The 18,836-nt window shown below is 47.7% G+C and overlaps 9 protein-coding genes and 1 non-coding gene; 6 read left to right on the forward strand and 4 right to left on the reverse strand.

Moving 5' to 3' along the window:
- Window positions 1-267, forward strand: part of CNAG_01090 (alpha/beta hydrolase fold protein) — a 1,531-nt gene extending 1,264 nt beyond the window's left edge. The window contains exon 4 of the mRNA XM_012193918.1: window positions 1-267. This exon is cut by the window's left edge and continues 170 nt beyond it. Within this exon, the coding sequence (XP_012049308.1) occupies window positions 1-197 (197 nt within the window). The 3' untranslated portion in view covers window positions 198-267.
- Window positions 268-680: 413 nt separating this feature from the next.
- CNAG_01089 (hypothetical protein) lies at window positions 681-1,593 on the reverse strand. XM_012193917.1 has 3 exons: window positions 1,414-1,593; window positions 1,135-1,359; window positions 681-1,085 (listed from the first exon to the last, which is right to left on the reverse strand). The coding sequence occupies exons 1-3, from the start codon at window positions 1,496-1,498 to the stop codon at window positions 958-960; spliced, it is 438 nt and encodes a 145-aa protein (XP_012049307.1). The 5' UTR covers window positions 1,499-1,593; the 3' UTR covers window positions 681-957.
- CNAG_01088 (hypothetical protein) lies at window positions 1,344-3,871 on the forward strand. XM_012193674.1 has 9 exons: window positions 1,344-1,528; window positions 1,615-1,964; window positions 2,026-2,074; window positions 2,143-2,203; window positions 2,273-2,292; window positions 2,348-2,437; window positions 2,503-3,017; window positions 3,068-3,328; window positions 3,380-3,871. The coding sequence occupies exons 2-9, from the start codon at window positions 1,866-1,868 to the stop codon at window positions 3,701-3,703; spliced, it is 1,419 nt and encodes a 472-aa protein (XP_012049064.1). The 5' UTR covers window positions 1,344-1,528; window positions 1,615-1,865; the 3' UTR covers window positions 3,704-3,871.
- Window positions 3,872-4,018: 147 nt separating this feature from the next.
- Window positions 4,019-6,875, forward strand: CNAG_01087 (hypothetical protein). XM_012193916.1 has 5 exons: window positions 4,019-4,262; window positions 4,310-4,592; window positions 4,645-5,344; window positions 5,413-5,552; window positions 5,607-6,875. The coding sequence occupies exons 1-5, from the start codon at window positions 4,219-4,221 to the stop codon at window positions 6,417-6,419; spliced, it is 1,980 nt and encodes a 659-aa protein (XP_012049306.1). The 5' UTR covers window positions 4,019-4,218; the 3' UTR covers window positions 6,420-6,875.
- CNAG_01086 (hypothetical protein) lies at window positions 6,793-9,063 on the reverse strand. XM_012193675.1 has 5 exons: window positions 8,995-9,063; window positions 8,435-8,745; window positions 8,161-8,345; window positions 7,226-8,105; window positions 6,793-7,172 (listed from the first exon to the last, which is right to left on the reverse strand). The coding sequence occupies exons 2-5, from the start codon at window positions 8,529-8,531 to the stop codon at window positions 7,144-7,146; spliced, it is 1,191 nt and encodes a 396-aa protein (XP_012049065.1). The 5' UTR covers window positions 8,532-8,745; window positions 8,995-9,063; the 3' UTR covers window positions 6,793-7,143.
- On the forward strand, window positions 8,735-10,147 carry CNAG_01085 (hypothetical protein). The gene is made up of 4 exons (XM_012193915.1): window positions 8,735-8,950; window positions 9,005-9,167; window positions 9,222-9,546; window positions 9,594-10,147. Exons 1-4 carry the CDS (start codon window positions 8,801-8,803, stop codon window positions 9,868-9,870), a joined length of 915 nt encoding a protein of 304 aa, XP_012049305.1. The 5' UTR covers window positions 8,735-8,800; the 3' UTR covers window positions 9,871-10,147.
- On the reverse strand, window positions 9,078-10,096 carry CNAG_12473. Its single transcript, XR_001045777.1, has 5 exons — window positions 9,990-10,096; window positions 9,551-9,937; window positions 9,387-9,443; window positions 9,249-9,332; window positions 9,078-9,207 (listed from the first exon to the last, which is right to left on the reverse strand). It is a non-coding gene; the product is annotated as a hypothetical RNA (non-coding RNA).
- A 59-nt stretch (window positions 10,148-10,206) lies between the features above and the next one.
- CNAG_01084 (ubiquitin-conjugating enzyme 4) lies at window positions 10,207-11,824 on the forward strand. XM_012193914.1 has 6 exons: window positions 10,207-10,654; window positions 10,704-10,774; window positions 10,822-10,829; window positions 10,881-11,050; window positions 11,107-11,449; window positions 11,515-11,824. The coding sequence occupies exons 1-5, from the start codon at window positions 10,443-10,445 to the stop codon at window positions 11,426-11,428; spliced, it is 783 nt and encodes a 260-aa protein (XP_012049304.1). The 5' UTR covers window positions 10,207-10,442; the 3' UTR covers window positions 11,429-11,449; window positions 11,515-11,824.
- Window positions 11,825-12,040: 216 nt separating this feature from the next.
- On the forward strand, window positions 12,041-14,302 carry CNAG_01083 (26S proteasome regulatory subunit N5). XM_012193913.1 has 9 exons: window positions 12,041-12,290; window positions 12,340-12,666; window positions 12,717-12,807; window positions 12,862-13,021; window positions 13,074-13,179; window positions 13,236-13,370; window positions 13,419-13,531; window positions 13,580-13,796; window positions 13,847-14,302. The coding sequence occupies exons 1-9, from the start codon at window positions 12,207-12,209 to the stop codon at window positions 14,153-14,155; spliced, it is 1,542 nt and encodes a 513-aa protein (XP_012049303.1). The 5' UTR covers window positions 12,041-12,206; the 3' UTR covers window positions 14,156-14,302.
- On the reverse strand, window positions 14,274-18,831 carry CNAG_01082 (hypothetical protein). XM_012193676.1 has 4 exons: window positions 18,591-18,831; window positions 17,987-18,235; window positions 15,380-17,938; window positions 14,274-15,333 (listed from the first exon to the last, which is right to left on the reverse strand). The coding sequence occupies exons 1-4, from the start codon at window positions 18,646-18,648 to the stop codon at window positions 14,522-14,524; spliced, it is 3,678 nt and encodes a 1,225-aa protein (XP_012049066.1). The 5' UTR covers window positions 18,649-18,831; the 3' UTR covers window positions 14,274-14,521.
- Between the last annotated feature and the right edge of the window lie 5 nt (window positions 18,832-18,836).

An 18,836-nucleotide genomic window follows, 5' to 3' on the forward strand; every position in this document is an offset into this window, starting at 1 on the left:
ATAATGGGAAGTGCAATGTCCCCGCTTGCGCTTTATTTGGATCGGAAAGTGCTTTGCTGCGTGTTGGCCAAAAGCAGACGGAGGAACTCTATCAGGATGTTACAATAGTTACTGTGGAGGGAAGCGGCCATTGGACAGCGTCCGAAAACCCTGTAGATTTTGTCGACAAAGTGATCGAGTACATCAGTCACCATTGAAGACATTGAACAAAACAACAATAGAAGTGCTTAGAATAATGGAGATGCAAATCATTTGCCGAAGTTAATGTAGGGACTTCCGAAACATAAGACATTTGAAAGGCAATCTATACTGGATCATAAGCTATGTAGGTTCCTTAATTAGACGCACAATGACAATTCTTCCAGCCCATGTTAGGCCAATAACAGCAGCTCATCGCCTTGTAAGACATCTGCTCCGATACTGGAGCAACAATTCAAAATTCACATGTTTCGTATGCCTTTTCCTGGTCTATTGCCGCGGCCAGCACCTTAACCTTACATAGCCTCAGTAACCGTTGAGCCAGCACCCGGAACAGAACAGCGACCAACCAATACTAGTTTTAGAACGTTCTCCGCCTCCGAGGAGGTGCTGAGCCATACTGTGCCTTGATCGGGGCATGCGTCAGTGTTATTAAGCCTTGTAACCTGTTCGTTGATTTTGATGGTTGTGTAGCTCTGCTGTTGCACCTTTGATGACATCCATTGCTCTGAAATAAGTGACGGCAAGGAATGAGGAATAATCTCAGCTAAGTCTTCGCTGCACAGGTTGAAGAGCTTTGCTACGAAAGGTGTCAAAGCAATGACTGAGTCTCTTATGTGATTAACTCATTCGTGTACGGATCGATGGCTGAGATGTGGCGTTTCATTAATCATTAATATGTGAAGAGACTCTTTAACCATAAAGCACGAAACCCGAACCCAAGCGATACCCCATAGTGACTTGTAATGTAAAATAAATCTATGACGCAGGGGCAGCATCAGAGCATTTCCTTCGATTTCTGTTAGGGAATGGAGTAGTAGGTAATTTAGGAGGATTCTTGACGGAGGCGTTGTCACCCAGTTCGGTGTGCTCCGTTACTCGAAGTTCTGACGATGTCTTTAGCTTTATCAACATAGCAGTTGGTAGGGTACTCACTCCACGCACCATCGTCACCCTTGACACCTTGCACAACGTTCCTTTTCAAAAACCTAGCCAGTTCTTTCCACTCTGTGATGCGCTTGGCAACTTCGTCTACGCCGATACTTTCCTCCGAAATGGGTATGACAGGTGGGGAAGAAGCGGATGGTGGAGGAGTAAGGGTCGGAGAAGAGAAGGTGGCACGGAGGGCTGTAAGCAGGGCATGGTGTCGGGAAGGGTCGCCTGAGAACAGATGAACATGGGTCAAGGAGAAAAAAAGTGCAAGGGGCGACGTACCCTGAAAAGTGATTCTGGCGGCGCGAAGGACTTCACGGTAGGCAGATCTTGCTGCTGGCTTGAGTGCTGTCGGGAACTTGGTCATGCTGTAGAGAGAGAACGGCGAGGAGAAAAGGTTGGTTTTCAGTATTGGGATCAATGTTGAGATGATGTCGTTTTCCGAGACGAGATAACGAACGGCGTTTCTGACGGACATGAAAGGGTAACATAATATTCATCAGCGGAAGCAAATATCAGGCACCGGAGGAGATCCATCAAAACAACATTCGGTTTACCGATTTGCGACGACCACTTCTTGCGCCGGTTTTGGCAGCCATGAGCATATTCCGAAGAAAGTTTGCGCGTTGTGGCTGCCAGTAGTACAACAATTATTAATACACGAAACACGAACACTCGCTGGCGACTGTTTTTTTCACTCCTTAATACGTGAATATAGCCTTCACAGAGGCGGTATGCTCGGTGCTTTCAACTTCTGGTGGATGGCCACCTTAACCTTATTCGCTGTACTGAAGGTCGAAGCAACTGTAACTGGTGAGAAGTGGTGTAACAGCGTGCGTGGTATAACGGCACTTTTCGCTGGCTCATGCTTATCTTACAATGCCTCCTACTCAGTATCTATGTGTTACTGGTAAACATGATAGCTCACAAAAGCTTGATCTATGTGAGTTTCCCAAGGACTATGTCATTCAGAGCCGTCTTTTATCTGACTGTCTTTGATCGAAATTATAGATACTCTTGAGCCTCCTCAAGAAAAGAGAATTGCCAGGGATGATTTTGGATGGATAGCTATGTGAGCATTTACCCTTATCGCATCTTTCAATATATCATGGAACCTGATAAGGTGATTGAAACCTTTCAGTGGATTCGGGTCGACCATGGGCAAGTTACCACTGTAATGAATGAAGGAAAAGAACGCACGCTTATGGTATAAAAGCTAACACGCCGATGGTTATTACTTGGCCCAATTCTGATGGAACTATTACTCTTTCCCAACGAGAAGCAAGCAGCAATGTGATGCCAACTGGTGCGTTTATCATTACCTACTTATCGTAACGACGCAATGTTGATGAATCCTCTGAATTTCTCAAGTCGTCTCATCACCATCACGCAAGGCGAGCCTGAAGTCTTCCCTGTCATATTCTAATTCTTCTTCTACATCCATTACATTTACTGTCCCCTCGAATTCTTTCACTACCAACCAAACCTCTTTGATCTGGGCATACTCTAAGAAGAACCCAGGCAACTCTGCTGTGAATGCTATGATAAAGCAGCACACTGCAAGTGGGAATACAGAGCTGAATCTGCTTTCGACACTGATGAACTCGACAAATACGACCGTCACTTCTGGCGCAGACTCTGAATCACCTGCTGACAGTACATCCCGCCAGGCACTCATTGCTCATGTGGCGTGCGGGGCCGTAGCGACAATGGCACTTTTCCCCTCGGGAATTCTGGTTCCCAGGATAGCTAGAGGCTTGACTGGGAAGAGGTGGTGGTTCCCTGTGCATGGTGTTGTCAATGGATTGCTAGGATTTGGGTTTGTAGTTGCAGCATTTGGGATTGCCAAAGCCAACTTCTCTGGAGGATACAATTCTACCCATAGAGTCAGTGGATAATTCAATCTTATTATGGTTAGGCGCTGACATAAAGGTAGAAACTTGGTCTAGCACTTTTTGTCCTCTGTATCTTTCAAACTCTTTTGGGACTGTTTGCGCACTTTTATCAACGGGTTCATCGCCTGCAAACAACCGCCGGTCGGGGCCCAACCAACTTCATCCACATGGCACTTGGTTTGGTCATTATTGCAGTAGGGTGGGGTACGGTTTGGAAGGGTCTGGACGAGGAGTGGGGCATGTACTCTGGCACAGGTCAACCTGGTATAGGATGGAAAGCTGGATGGGGACTCATTGTTGCTGTGCGTTCCGATCTTGTGGGCTGTTTGCACAATTGCTAATTGTAGACGCAGCTTGCATCCATTGCTTATCTAGGTGGACTCTATCTTCTTCCTCGCCAATTATCATTTGAACACCAGCGTCGATTGTGGGCTTCTTCTCTTGGTCACGCTTCGCCCTCTGTTCAGAAATCGAGTTCTACCATTCGACACTCCACTCGCATTAATGGCGAAAGTATGAGCCTGGCCTATCTCCCCAATGGTAATGGTTATGGAGACCTCCCAAACAACCGTCTGCCGCCTCCGCCGCCTCCTCTTCCGCCACCTCCACCCACTCATTTGATGAGGTTACCACCCCCGCCTATACCTCCCAATAGGCCTGCGGTCGCGCATTATTAGAGTATATGGTGTTGATAGCATTTTGGTACTTTTTGAGGGTGATCATGCAAGTATTTCAGTATCTAGCTTCTTGGAAGTCGTCGGTCATCACAGCATCAGTCATCTGAGATAAATAGCCGTCATAGAGTATATAGTGCTGGCCATGCAGAACATGTCATATCAGGTCTGAGACTGTATTATTTTCCCGATGATTGAGACCGAGGTTGGTGTCAAAGATCTGGAGGGGTTCTGATATCCTGCAGTGTATGGTCACCACCACTCTACTTGCATTTATTTGTATGTACCAGTACAGTAATCATGCATAAAATAAGGGAGACGTAACTTGCTCGCCGGGGAGCGAGGTCGCACCACTTTCCGCGAGACACAGCCACGGCAGTATCCACGGCGGGATATATACCCGCTATCGGGCAAAGGCCCGATAAACACCATACAATTCCCATCTTCTCTCTCATCTCCATCTCCATCTTCATCTCTATTTCCATTTCCATTCTCGTCTATCATCAACATCTCTCACAATGTCACAGATGGGTTCAGTCTCAGGCTGGTACACGAACGCATAGTATGTTAACCTGTAGTCTCTATCAACTCACAGCTAACAGTATCTAGCTCGGGGTCATTCCGATCATCTCGCCTTCGAGCTCCTTCACTATTGCCCAACCGTCAAATTCCCGCGCCTGTTCAACAGACCCTCGTCATTGATGTCGCTCACAATATACACACCGGTATGGATATGCAGGGAGAAAATGGTAAAAGCAAAGTTAAAAGGAGGGAGACGGTGTTCGGTCCGGATGTCGGCGAAGATGATGAACCGGGATGGACCGATGGAGCCAAAGAAGAAATTAGTGTTGATGTCGTCAGAAAATGGGTTGAGAAGACTAAGGCTGATGAAGTAAGTTTCTGTGTCGGATTATTTTGAGAGGGCGATGTTGATGCAAGCATAGGGATTACACCCGACTACGACTCTTCAAGCATTAGTGAACCTTAAACGACCGACACTGCTTTTGCAGCAAATTGAGCAGTCCGAGCCAGCGGAAGAGACCAACAAATACGACGAAATTACCCCGGTTGCATATGAACACCAAAAGGGAGAGCCCGAAGAAACAAACTTCGCTCCACCCCTGCACACTCTCAAATTTTCTTATGACGCTACCACTCCTTCCGTTCGCATCTCTCTTCTTCTATATCCCACCCCCCAACCCCCCATCGAGGGGAAAGAAAGTATTTTGGAGGACCATGAGCCCCGATTGCTCTATGACGGTTTGCATCCAGGAGGGTTTGGTCAAGTTTTCGAGCTGCCCAAGAAATTCGCTATTGATTTAAGGTCCGCGATCCAAGTGCCAGCTGAGGAAAAGGAGGAGGAAGGAGATGAAGGAAAGAAGGGCGCATTAGTGGCGCATGGTGATCAGGCTGAGCAGGTCCAGCAACTTGATGTGGGAACTCAAGGTCAACAAGACAATCAGGGAAGGAGAAGATTTGGACTCTTCAGAAGCAACAGGGGCGATAGCGGTGGTCTTGAAGAGTCACAAATTGAGATGACGAATCAGGGTGAAGGGCAAAAAGAAGGGGAGGTAAAAGAAGAGAAGAAGCCTATTGAGCAAGGAATGAGGGTTCTGATCAGAATTGATGGTGTTGGCCCACAAGGTTGGTATCAGTCATATTTCTGATGCATAAGAGGGGATGTGATATCCATGTGCTGATTTTAAATTTAGGCGAGTCTTTAAAGAGACGAAATGCTCAGCTTACGCACATTCTCATCACTGGGACATGGGTAAGCGATCCCAATGGCAGTGAGAACTCTCAAAGTGGCAAGAGAGTGTGGGTTGTCAAAGTTGCCCGCCGTGAAGCAGTTGTAAGTCTTCTTCGGTTTCATCCCAACCCTTGTCACTTACGACATATTATTTAGATTGGTACACACACATTCCTTCTCAAGGAGATATTTGGTCTTTCTCAAGCATCCTCTTCTCCTGCCTACCCACCAACCTCTGACGATCCTTACGCTTCCACGCCTAACGAGTGCATCGTTTGCTTGACGTCTCCTCGAGACGTTGTGCTACTTCCTTGTCGACACTTGGTAGTCTGTCGAGAGTGTGCAGTGGGTATGGTTGAGTTTGGTGCAGGTAATAGGGTGGCCCGAAGAGAGGAGATGGACTCTGCTGAAATTGGGCAGAATGGCGATGCGTTTATTGAAAATGGCACCGGCGGTGGCGGTAGCAGTGGAGGTAATGTGCCTCAGGTTGCTGGCGGCACGACTGCAACGGGGAGGGAGAGAAGGAAGAAGAAAGTCAAGGGATGGTACTGTCCTGTTTGTCGACAGCCGTATACTTCACTCCTTCGCCTAGCTCTTCCTGAACCCTCTGATCGGCCCGCTCGACCTTCGTCTCGTGCATCTGTCCGTACAACAAGGACAACGAAATCGCTTGCACCCACGCTTCCCGATGGGGCAGAAAGGATGCTTGAGTCACTTCGTCCCCAAGGCGGGGGAGATTCTGACGAGGATGCGGATGCAGTCGACGAAACACAAATTCATGAGCCCGAAAGGCCAAGATTTGTGTTGGAAGAAGACAAGGAAGAGATCGAGCACCATGAGAACCTCGAAAGCTCACCAAACCCAGCACCAATGCCAACTGCCGCTCCGGTCTCCACTTCTGCATCTGCACCTGATGGTGAACACAGCGTAGGTGAAGGCCCCAAAGGATGGAAAGAGGTAGCGACCTAGTGTGATATGGTTCATGGTGGTGTTTTTCAGTCCACATCTGTGTAGTGCTTGGCGTTTTTTTTCCTGTTTTTTTCAACAGTGGTTGTCGGCAACTTGTATCATTTGTTTACGCAAATTGTTCTGCTACTTCATCAAAGTAATTTGAAAAATATGTATTCAAGACTGTTACGCGACTGACACCCGCTCTAACGTCCTATCCGTTGTATTGAGTCTTACAAAGGTACAAACAAAGCGGTATATCCCCTGGAATGTGAATGTGTAGAAAAGTAATGGTGACTATTGTTATCGGTGTCTGGCTGTTCTATCTACATTTTTTTTTCTCGTCCCACGGACCACCAGATAGATGGCTTTTTAACGAAAAGCCAAAACATAGGTACACTGCATGACACTCTTTCTTTCCGGCACGCGGCGTTTATATTACCTGTTCGTACTATACAATACCATCAGGACTGTTGGCCACTACTATACTACCAAAGCGTAAACAAATTATTACGCGCATCTTTCGGTTGTTTTTATCGTCTTGAAAAATGCAACAATAGCTGATAAGACTTTGCGATCATCATGCGCCATGACATATACGTATTACAAAACCCTATCGCTAAACTATTACAGAAACACAACTTTTATACCGTTACAAGCATTACCAAGGACTGTTATGATATAGCAAAAAAGGCCAGCCCCAGGATTTCTAGATCCTGGGTGCTATCCGTGAAATGTCATCATTTTATATCCACTCTGAGCCATCGTCCATCACTGTACATAGTCCCATTAGCATTATCAAACGGCCGCCACATTCATAGGCTCACCTCCGCTTTGTCGTACAACCAATCTGGCCCCTCCCAATTCATCATCCTCGTCTTCACTTTCGCTCTCATCGTCATCCTCGTCATCATACCCTAGTGCAGCATCGCTTTGGGTATATTGTTGCTGCAGTTGTTGAGTGAGGACCTCTTCAAATTCATCTTCCCCTTCAGCATCAGCGTCGTTGTAATCTCCACCTTCTGCTAGACTTTGTCCAAGCAGGTTGGCAAATTCATCCATACCGTCTTCCTCTTCCTCCTCCTCCTCCTCCGCTTGTTCTCGAGTTTCTTTCCCCCTAGCTCTAAGCTTTCTCGCGGAACTGGCTGGAAGTTGCACTTCTTCGCTCACCCCAATCTCTTCATCCGAATCTTCGATATACTCCGCGCTCTTGACTTTGCTATGAGACGTAATTTCGGCTTTCTTCCCTTTGGCTTTGCTCTTCGCTCCTGTAGTCTTGCCTTTACCACTCTTGTTCTTCACGTTCGTTGTGATGGACCGTGTGCGTGCGGAACTAATGACAGGTATAGGGGCACTTTCAAGAGGTTTATTCCGTAACAAACTCTTTCCTCCTTTGCCCACTCCCCGATTTCCTTTCAAGCTTTTCAAGTCCTCATGTGGAGGTGAAGTTCCTTTATCTCTCCCCGTCTTCTCAACCACTGCAGTCCTGGCCCTCTTCGTAAGGCGGAGCATTCCGTCCCCTGTTCCCTCGTCCTCTGCCCGGTTGGATATCTCAGGAGGCTCTTCCTGAGCTGTATGAAGAATATTAGCTGCAAGAGGCACGGAGGAAGAAGAGGTTGTACTGGATGTCGAGGCGGCGTATGTATGTGACGCATTACGATTGAGAGTTAGGTGCAGTGTTGTCGACAAGGGATGAAGCTCAAATGTCTACCATGGATCAGCGGCTGCAGTCAATAGATCAAAAGTAGGGCTATGAACTAACGTTATTTCCTTCGTTGAAGATCATCACATACTCTCGACCTTTCACAGTCTCCTCCCTCACGTCGAAAACCTGGGATCCGTTCTTGACGTCAAACACGACCTGTACAGACTGGTTGGTGGAAGAACCTTGAGAGGGGTAATAAGTACCAGGAGTGGCATGGGTTACTGATGCCGGCTTGAATGCATCTGCAATGACAAGATCAGCGATACATCGTTTCGACAAGAGCGGTATCCTGGGGTTGTGCAGGTAACTGCAGGAGTGCCCAGATACTCACAACGCATCGCTATCAGCTCATCCTCTTTGTGATTGAGGCTTGAGAGGTCGAGGTTGTAGGTGCCATGAGGTGCGCTGGGCGCCATTTTGACAGACATAGCTCAGGGGAGGATACTGAGTTGGAATGCAGCCAACAAGTATTACAGGAAAAGGGTCGAAGAATAGGAATGGCGCACTTGTAACACTCAGGCTGAGGCCCTTATCGGCTGCTTCGGCTTCTCGGATGTCTAGGCCCGTGTGAATTGCTGATGTCATCATCACTTTCATCCATCCTTTCGCGTCCAAACCGAAAACAGCTCAGCTGCAATCCATCTAATCTCTCGTCAGTTAGCGTCTCCGACTCTGTCCATAATTATACCCCGTTCGAATGTCCTATCAGTACTCTAACCCTTATCGCGGATATTACGGTCAGTCCGAGCCACCACCCCTGCCGTATGAGGATCGTGTCCCCGTCAAAGAGCAGTTTAAGGTTCTCTTTACCGGCCTTCCCGCGGGACTCACTTCTCAGGACCTCTATGTGCGTATTCCGTCTTCTGGGGGAATTGATTTACATCAGCTTACCCTGGATTAGGAAGCCTTGACCAAGTCACCGTTGAATTTACCCCGTACAACCCGTGTATTCAATATGCATCAACCCGATGGGCATTTTCTGGGCATCGCTGTAGTAAGTGTAGATACGCAGGTTGAAGCCGAGCGGCTGAGAGTAGAATATAATGGAAAAGTGATCGATCATAGTGAGTGTGATGAGCCTATCTTTGATCGCTCTTTTGCTGACTGACAAGCATTAGATTATCGACTATCTGTACATCACATACTTCCTGTGGACCATAAATATCCGTTGCTTAACGCTGTTGGGAGCAGTTCTGCCAATCCTGCTCAAAACTTGCAACATACTAGGCCTGGTGCTTCTTCTTCAGCCGGCAAAGCGAACCCTGCTTTAAGAGATCACGTACACATGTCTTCAAGCAGTGCAAATCAATCTAGGTCCAAAGGAAAGCAAAAAGCTATCACTTCGGTTCCAAATAAGAAGGAAAGTGGAAAGCCGTTGGGGTTAAAGTTATTAGATAGAATAAGCAAACCAAATAAGCCCCCAAATCAGATGGATCAAATTACGTACGTGCCGTAGATTTAAGTCTTTATCTAGCTAATGCTGGCTATAGCCTCCTTGAAAGACAAAGGGCCAATCTCCAGAAATTTAATCCAGGTGGGCCAGGCAAAGCGTTTGCGATGCGCATACAACCTTCCATTCCTTCCAAGACTAGGAAATCTAGAAAATCCAAGGCTGACAAGGTGGCCGCAAAATCAAACCACGGAGCTGCCTCTAAAGTGTCAAGAGCCAAAAAGAAACTCAATGACAGCGCGATGGATATGGACGAGGATTTGACATTTGAGAATACGGCAAACCACGGACAAGGATACTGGAGGAAAATAGGCTGAGCGAGAAAAGGGGGAATGCCGGGCGAAGCAAGCTGCGAAGAAAGCAGCTGTTGTCGAAGTTCCCGATCTAGTGAGGGGTGTGAGGTTTTGGACATAGGCAGATGCATTTTGGGACTGACTGGTATGTACACTCAGCGATCATCATGTGATCGGCTGGTTGTTGTCGGGACGAGCAAACCTACAATCACCAATAATGACACTACGATCTGTTACTGCCCATATTTCGCAGTTACGTATACGTACGATAGACAAAAGGGAAAAAGGAACGCGAAGAACGACATGTCGATTTCGGAGACAACGATTACGTATAATGAACACGTGATTTCCACGCGTACGCTTTTTTGTATCGAGATTTAACCGTCCGTTCGTCTTCATCGTCAACCGGCCGGTGATTCTAGGAAGAGATCCATCCATTTTTTCACTACATTCTCGTTCTGATCACTTTCTTCTCGCCATAGGTTACCGTTACACACCATTATCCTATCCGCTCTCATCTTTACCTTTTTCCTACCAATCGCCCATAGAAGTACTATCTTTGCCACCTTATCTCCTCCGCCGCCTCCACCTCCACCATGGCACCCACTCGCCCACCAAACGTCGAAATGGCCACCAAGCGTATTAAGAAAGAGATCGCTGATTTGGCCAAAGAAGATCTTGGCTCCATCATCCTTGCTCCTGAAGAAACCAATATCTTACATTGGAAGGCGAGAATACCTGGACCTGTTGGTTCGCCTTACGAAGGTGGCGTTTTTGATGTGGACATCAGAGTGCCTCATGATTACCCGTGCGTGAAAGCATATGCTAAAGGAGGATTATTCCTCATTGAGTCGCAGCTTTTCGCCTCCTCATTTGCAGTTTATGACCAAGGTCTATCACTGTAATGTGGCGTCTAACGGTGCTATCTGTAAGTGCCTTCTGCTCGACGACTATATTGCTGCTAATGCTTGTCAGGTCTTGACGTATGTCTATTGTTTTGGATACATATGCCATTGATGCTAAAGTTCCCGCAGCTTTTGAAAACCGCCTGGTCCCCCGCCCTCTCATTATATAAAGTCATACTCTCTCTGTCTTCCCTCTTGACCGACCCAAATCCGGCAGATCCTCTAGTTCCCCCCATTGCTTCGGAATATCGGAACAATAGAAAGAAGCACGACGCGACTGCCAGAGAGTGGGTCAAAAAGTAAGTCTCAGGAATTTGCAAAGGTTTGATCGAGTGCTAATGCCGAGATGGTATAGGTTCGCATTACCTAAATCGAATCCACCACCAGTGCAGCTCAAACCAAAGCCTCAGCCGCCCACCTTACGCCGAACAATCTCACGCTCTCTACCCGCTTCTACATCGCCCGCCCCTCCACCTCAGCTTGCCGGTCAAAGGCGCGTCATTTTAGAAGTGGGAGATTCTGACGATGAAAGCGATATACAAGTATTGGGAGATAGCTCACGGGGAAATAGCAGTCACCCAGCAGCAGTAACGACCAATGGAGGGGGAAGGCAAAAAAGGGCAAGGACTAGTGGGCAAGGAGGGAGCGCCGGAGATGCGATCGTTATTGATGAGTAGACACACAGAATGTGACGGATAGTGGGTGATAGAGATATTTCGTGGTATGGTCGTTATGCTGATGTCATAAACCATTTGTGATATAGGAAGAAAATGCGCCGATACTTCTTTGCAGTGTAATTCATGATATGTTATGATTTTTACGACCCTGCTGCTCTCATATGGTAGTACGTTTCGTTGTTGTTATACAGTCTCGAGTTCGGCGTGATTTGAGGAAGCCGATTTCCACGGACGAGCCGAAGTGCTTCTGTCGCCATTGGATGATGCAGTGGGCAAGAATGATAAATGCGACACCATTTGAACTCAGGCCAATATAGTAGTAGTAAAAAGCGTATAGCAAAGAATCGTTTGATAATGTTTGATTTTCAGCAATTGTCTATGGATTGGTAACGCACACAGATCGGGCCACCTCTGATAAAATGTCTCCGACGGAGGAAGGATATATATAGAAGTACAGTAGTAGTGTAGTACATCATCCAAACTTCTATTCTGCTGAATCGTAGTAACAAATAATGAGTGGGACTATTTACGGACTGATAAGGCATGCAAGTATGCAATTTTTACGATTATTTATATCTGTTGTCTGTGTACTCTGCCCAGAAAAAGTCAGGAGCCGAACCCAGTGCAGCACATGTGTTGTCGGGATTTCGGGACTATCTTCAGGTGGCGGATTGTTATGACGCTGTCGCGTCTTCGGTCAAGATGGAACGCAAGCGTTGACACTCAAGGCTCTCATCTCCAGTCTTACTTCCTCTTGCCAGACGAACTTGCATTCAACATGTCTCTCAACACTAGAAAGCAGGAAAGGGATTTCACGGCGGAAGTTAAAGCACTCCAGCCAGAGGCTGAGCAGCTAGCAAAGGTTCGTGAATCTCACTTGACAATGGTGCCTAGCTGATCTATGGACCCAGAATGGCAAGCTCGAAGAAGCCATTGAGAAGATTACAGTTTTAGAAAAGCAGACCCGTAATGCTTCCGATATGTCCTCCACCTCTACCCTCCTCGTTCTCATGGCCCGTTTATGCTGGGAAGCCAACAATCTAGACCAGCTGAATAATCAATTGACCCTCATGTCTAAGAAACACGGACAGCTGAAAGAACCTGTCGTGAGAATGGTAGATGAGGCGATGGTGTGGCTGCCTGCGTTAAAGGAACAGAAAGAACAGGGCAATTTTCGGAGTGGAAAAGATAGATGGTTAGAACTGGTTAAGACTTTGAGAGATATCACGGAGGGCAAGGTGTGTTAAGTCGAGAGATGTAGAGCTCCCAGAATCTAACGATAGATTAGATCTTCTTGGAACTTCAAAGGGCAAGGTTGACTGTCATGCTCTCGGCGTATCACGAAGCTCTTGCTGAGGCTGCTCCCCAAGAAGCCCCACGTAAGCTCCTCCCACTGCTTCATGTCAATGTAACTAACAGATACCCAACTTCAGCAATTCCTGGAACTTCGCCATCAATTAAGCCTGAGGACAAGGAAAAATCCAAGGCCGAGCCTGTTACTGCTAAAGAACATCTTGACGTCGCAGCAGACCTCATGTCTGACTTACAAGTTGAAACCTATTCAAGTATGGATAAGCGCGAAAAAACCGAGTTGTGCGTTCAGATTAAACCAGATAGGGTTGAGCATCTGCTGACAATGTACTAGCATCCTGGATCAAATGAGATTAGAGAGCATGAGAGGCAATTGGGTGCGAGTCAGAGTTGGATCGAGGAAGATCAACCGGGTCTATTTAAAGGAGAAAGGCACCCAGGTGAGACCCAGTATTCTCCTCGCGGTTTAGGCAATATTCAATTAACAATTGCGCAGGATATTAAATTACGATACTATGACTTGATGGTGCAATTGGCTTTGCAAGACGACGAATATCTTGAAGCTTGTCAAGCTTATCAAGAAGTATGGGATACAGAAGAAGTTAAGAATGACTCAGCGAAAGAACTCAGTGTGAGTTATAATATATAGTTTATTCTGTCGAAGCTCATATTAGCTCAGGTCATCGAGAATATTATGGTTTACGTTGTTCTCGCATCCTATAACAACGAGCAATCGGACATGCTCCATAAACTGTATGCCAACACTGCACTGCAAAAAGCTCCTCTTCATTTGTATGTCTTCCTTTCTTTAAAAAGCACACTCTCTAACCAATGCTTTAGCGATCTTCTCAAATGCTTTGTTACAAAGGAATTAATGCGTTGGTCCGGAATCGAAGGCATCTATGGCCCTACTCTTCGTCAGTCTCCTATTTTCGCACCCGGGTCCACACTAGGCAAGAAGATTGGGGTCACGGAGAAATCCCAGAAGGACGCCGAGAAGTTTGACAACCCTGGTGATGCTCGATGGGATCAGTTGCACAAGAGGATTATCGAACACGTAAGTGACACGGTATGAAATTACTACAGTCACTGAACATTTGCCTTTAGAACCTTCGGGTTATAGCTTCATATTACACCCGCATAACCATGCAGCGGCTCACAGAACTTCTCGACCTCCCCTTACTCACCACCGAACGAACACTCTGCAAGCTTGTGACTGACAAGAGTATCTATGCCCGAATTGATCGCCCGGCAGGTATTGTCGATTTCAGAAAGAAGAGAAATGTGAACGATGTACTGAATGCTTGGAGCGGAGATGTCAGCAAGATGCTTGACTTGGTGGAGAAGACTAGTCATCTGGTTTCCAAGGAGTACGCAATGCATGAGGCAGTCAAGGGTAAGAAGATTGCAGCATAGGTGGGGGCTAGGAAGTAGATGTAGACTTGTACAATGCAGAAACCATGTTATTATTAAGAGACATGATATGTCGTTTTTTCCGATCATTGCTTGGTATCTTTTAGTTCACCTATTACAGTAGTGATGATATCAGGTTCATGATGGTCGATAGGTCAATACGACTGTTGTCAAGAGTGTTTACATACTGTAATCGAAATAAATAAAAGGGTATACTAATGAACAAGAATGGCACCAAAAGGGGTAGCACTGATAAGAAAATGGAAGAGGTTAACAAAATGCTGTTCGTGTACAATAAAAATGGTAACGATGATGAATGATAATGCTAATACTGAACACGCCCGAACAAAACTTTCAGTCTGTGTCTGTCTATTTATGGTGTCTTCCTAACTTCTTTAGCCCGTTCCACTTCTTCTTTTCCGTCCCCGTTCCGAGTTCGTCTAAGCTAATCACTCTACCACCGCGCCAGTCGTTCTCGATTACTGTAAAATCACCATTTTCCTGTTCCTCGTCGTCGCTCTCGTCGTCGTTGAGTGGCTGTCCGCTGAATCTATGTGAAAATAACGAGGCATATGGGGTGGGGGCTAACGGACCTAGACCGATGGCAGTTCCACCAGAGTTGGCTGCCGGGGTGCTCTTGCGGGTACCTGCTGAGAGACCCTTGCGGGAGGGCTGAGAATGGATCGATGGCGGGAGAATGTAATTGTGAGCTTTATGTGATGAGGAGGTAGCATTAGATCCTCTTCGAGTCCGCTGTTCAGGCTGAACATTGGACATTACCGGCACGGGGCCGGAGATATGGGGATATCGCTCTTCTCGCTCTTCCCCCTCCGCATCTCCATCACCAATTTCGCTTGTCGCAGCTGAAGTGGGGTTGTTCCTATCTTGATAACCACCCCCATGGGTGCTGTGACCCATCGGCAAATTCCCAGATGCCGATCGCAAACGGCTCGTAGGTCCAACGTCCAGCCAGGTCTCATGAGCTGAGCTAGCTCGTTGCCGGCTGGCTCGTGATATGGACGGAGGTCTCTGATGAGATACTGAGGCCAGAGATGGAAGAGGTGCTGAAGTGAGAGCAGCCATGCGTTCACGGTAGGCAGCGGCACGTTTGTCATAGATACTGGACAAGTGAGAATTATTTCTCGGGACATCAACACCAATTAAAGGCGTCAACGAAGAGGCTAAAAGACGATAAGCGGCCGTCAGTGACTGAACACAAAGACTCACGCAGCTGTTTCCCAAGGTTGCCTTTATCAGGCGATGTTGCTCTCTTGCTATCAGAGCTGATCTTGCTTGTTCTCGTTCGACCTGAATTGGCAGTGTGAAAACTCTCCTGATCTCCCTCCACAGTAGTATTGACATTGAATGTCCCGTCCTGATGCTCCTGTTCTTTTCTCTCCTCTTCGGCGAACTTTTTGGCCATCTCATGACTTTCCCCGTATGCTGCCAACACTGCTGCCAAGTCTCTCGACGAGTCTAGGCTAGGCGGTAATTGGGCTAGCTGTAGTATTTCATTTTCACTCTGTTTCATCGCTTCTTGAGCTTCAGCTTGGGACAATATAGTCCTAGACGTCAAACGTCGTTGAATCGAAGGATGGGAGACTGCTTCATGCTCTGGTACAGGTGGAAATCCACCACTTACACCACTTACACCCACGCCAGGGACCGGTTGAGTGACAGATAAGGCCGACGGAAGTGTCAGACTGGTTGAAGGCGTAGACACCGTCTGAAGATTAGAGTGAGCGGCGCCAGACGCTCCGGAGGAGTTAGATGATAAGGAGAAACCTCTTGCACGCGAATCTGCACGCAACGGTGGCTGTGGGAGCGGTGAAGGTTTCGGTCGCCTGAATGGGTCAGGATCGTCAGTGATACTGGATATTCGGAAGGCTGAAGGAGATGACGATATGCGAGAGGCATCTGTCGTGACGGAACCGATGCTTCCACTTCTGATTCGGCCACTTTTACTTGCCCTAGAATGAAGAGAGGCAGATAGAATGTCTCCCTTGTCCGAAGCCGTCAAACGACTTATCTCATCATGACCGCCTTGTAATGCGCGCTCTTCGTCGCCCCCTGTCGTAAGCGCATCGTGCCACTCTTCTCCGTCCCTTTCTTCATCATCAGCTTCCCCACCCCTTTCCTCCTGATCCTTTTTCTTCTCACATTCTCTAATTGACCCTTCAGCTGCCATCTTCCTAAGATCAAGGTCGTCGGTCCTCCCAATGCCATTCACTGACGATTTACCGTTTGAAATAGCGGTGGAAAGTCCGGGGAGAGTGTAGGCGCGAGGCTTGCCCGGGGAGGTGGGCGAATGATTTTCTATAGGAGAATTGGGGCGAGAACTAGACAAGTGCTGCCTAATGACTTCTGTTCTAACTCTTCGAATACCTTTAGATGCGTCTCTCTGTCCGTCTGAATCGTTCTCATCCCACTCATTGGCTAACGGGCTGGGTGCAATGACTTCACTACCTGTACGCGGCCGTAATGAAGCTGCAACGTTGATGATTGGTGTAACTGATGCAGGAGGAGAGTTTCGGCGAGGGGGCAAGCGTGGCGGTTGAAGAGCCGCGGACAGCTGAGGAGACGAGTTTGATGAACTCGTAAGGGAGGAATTAAAAGTTGAGGATTCTTCTTCAAAGAATTTTGATTTCGTTGGAGGGGCAGATGTCGATCCCTGCGACCTGTCGTCCAATGTCAGAGTATCTCTGCGTTCCAAGTCTAAGCTAGCTCTCTTTAACCTCTCGATGCCCAAATCAAGCTCTTCCCCAGCGATCGGTTTGGCAATCTCATTTTTTGCAGGTGGGCTTGGCGAACGTTCACGATTGGTGCCCAAACGAAAGAAATTTTTTAGGCCATGGGCATGATGATGAGCTTGTTGTTTGGCTGATTTTTTGAGATCGCCATGAGAGGACCGACTACGAGATTTTGAACCTCCCGAGGAAGCAGTGTGAAGCCTGTCATCTTTGCCTTGATGTCCTTTCATCGCAGCACGAAATGTCTGTCCCGGGTGTGCAGCCTTCTCAATGATAGATGGTAACGACGGACGATGAGAAGAAAGAGAATTATGCCTGCTCCGCGAAGTAGAAGGCGTTCGTGGTGATGGGGAATGGAGTACAATGGACGAAAGATTGCTTTGGGAGTCATTGCTGAGCTGTCGGTTGAGTGATTTCGGGCTTCCATTGCTTCCATTGCTCGAAGGTGGGGCGCTATTACAAAAAGGGTTATGGTCTCCCTTTTGTGGCGAGGGGGAGGTCGGAGTGTCTATCTCAAAAGGCGAAGAGAGTTTGTCAAGAGGTGTCGAAAACTCACCCGGCAAGCATAATCTGGGCGGTTGGGGAGCACGATGATTGTGTGAGTGCGATTGTTCTGTTGCCGAAGTCATAGACGTTTTTGAACCCCTCTTCCACAATCCTCCTATGCTTCTCTTCACCCGCACAGCGCTGTTTCCGTCAGATTTGATACTAGACAGACTAAATGCTCTTTCCTTCCCTTTCCTAGACCCCACGCCGGCCGAAGCTTGCTCAGCTTGCTCCAGATTGGTATGTGACTCTCTGGGACTCAGCGGCTCGGTAACTCCGGACTTGGAAGACCTACTCTCCGCGTCCAAAGTTTGTAATCTCTGAAAAGTATGCAGTACGTGTACCACGTTCTCGTGACTGCTCAGTCGAGCAAGGTCTTCGGGTGTGTGCCCATTCTTGTCTGGTTTAGAAGGATCAGCACCGCACGCCAGAAGCATTTGGACAATAGGCGCGTGCCCGTTTGCAGCTGCAAAATGCAACGGAGTTGAACCTAGCGGGAAATCAACATATCACAAGATGTAGGGTGACGGAGGCTCACCAGCAGTACCGACACTCGGCGCTGTGCCCTTCTTGCCATCACTATACCTTCTCGGCAACCTGGGGGCGTTGACATCCGCCCCTTGTTCAATTAACATTCGTACTACACTAAGACTTCCACCAGAACATGCCGCGTGCAGGGGCAATACTCCGTGCAAGACCGAGTTGACAGGTTGCCCGTGGGTGAGCGCATAGTGAACAAGACCGACGTTGCCGCTTGCTGCCGCCGAGTGAAGTTCAAGATTGGGAACTGAAGGTGGGTAAAGAGGTGATGGGAAGTTATTGAGGGACAGGAAGTGACGGAGCCGGTTGAGATGGGGCGAAGTGGGAACAGGCAGCGGTTGTGGAGGGGAGAGAAGGATCATGTTAGTGATCATTACATGGAAATGAAAGTGAAGGTATCAACGTGGATCAAAAGTTGGATGCAGATGAACAGGTTGGTACGATAAAGCATCGGGTAGGGGAAGAAATGTCGGCAATGAGGCATTCACCATGCTTCCGCCCCCATCACCATCAGGCCCCCCTCATACACAGCACCAATTACCGCGCAGCCCCGCCAGGTTGCCACAGAAACATTGGGGTGAAAAAGGGTAGAGCGCACTCACAGTCTAGTACGACATCGTACTTGGCCTCAAGATCCTCCCGCTTACTCGGTGACCGCATCGTCTGATCTCAAATGTTTACTGATTGTCTTCCGCTCTCATATAGGGATTCCTGAAGGTGGTAAAACAGTTAGTATGTTGGCCGTTATGGTGTGGGGCTAAACATTATAGAGGTTATGCGGGTATTAAGACCGTAAACGCAAAGGGGGAGTGTTTATTGCTGAAATGGGTTCTAATTGCTAAGGATTA

This window comes from Cryptococcus neoformans, chromosome 5, assembly GCF_000149245.1.
Source record: "Cryptococcus neoformans var. grubii H99 chromosome 5, complete sequence".
Lineage (NCBI taxonomy): Eukaryota > Fungi > Basidiomycota > Tremellomycetes > Tremellales > Cryptococcaceae > Cryptococcus > Cryptococcus neoformans.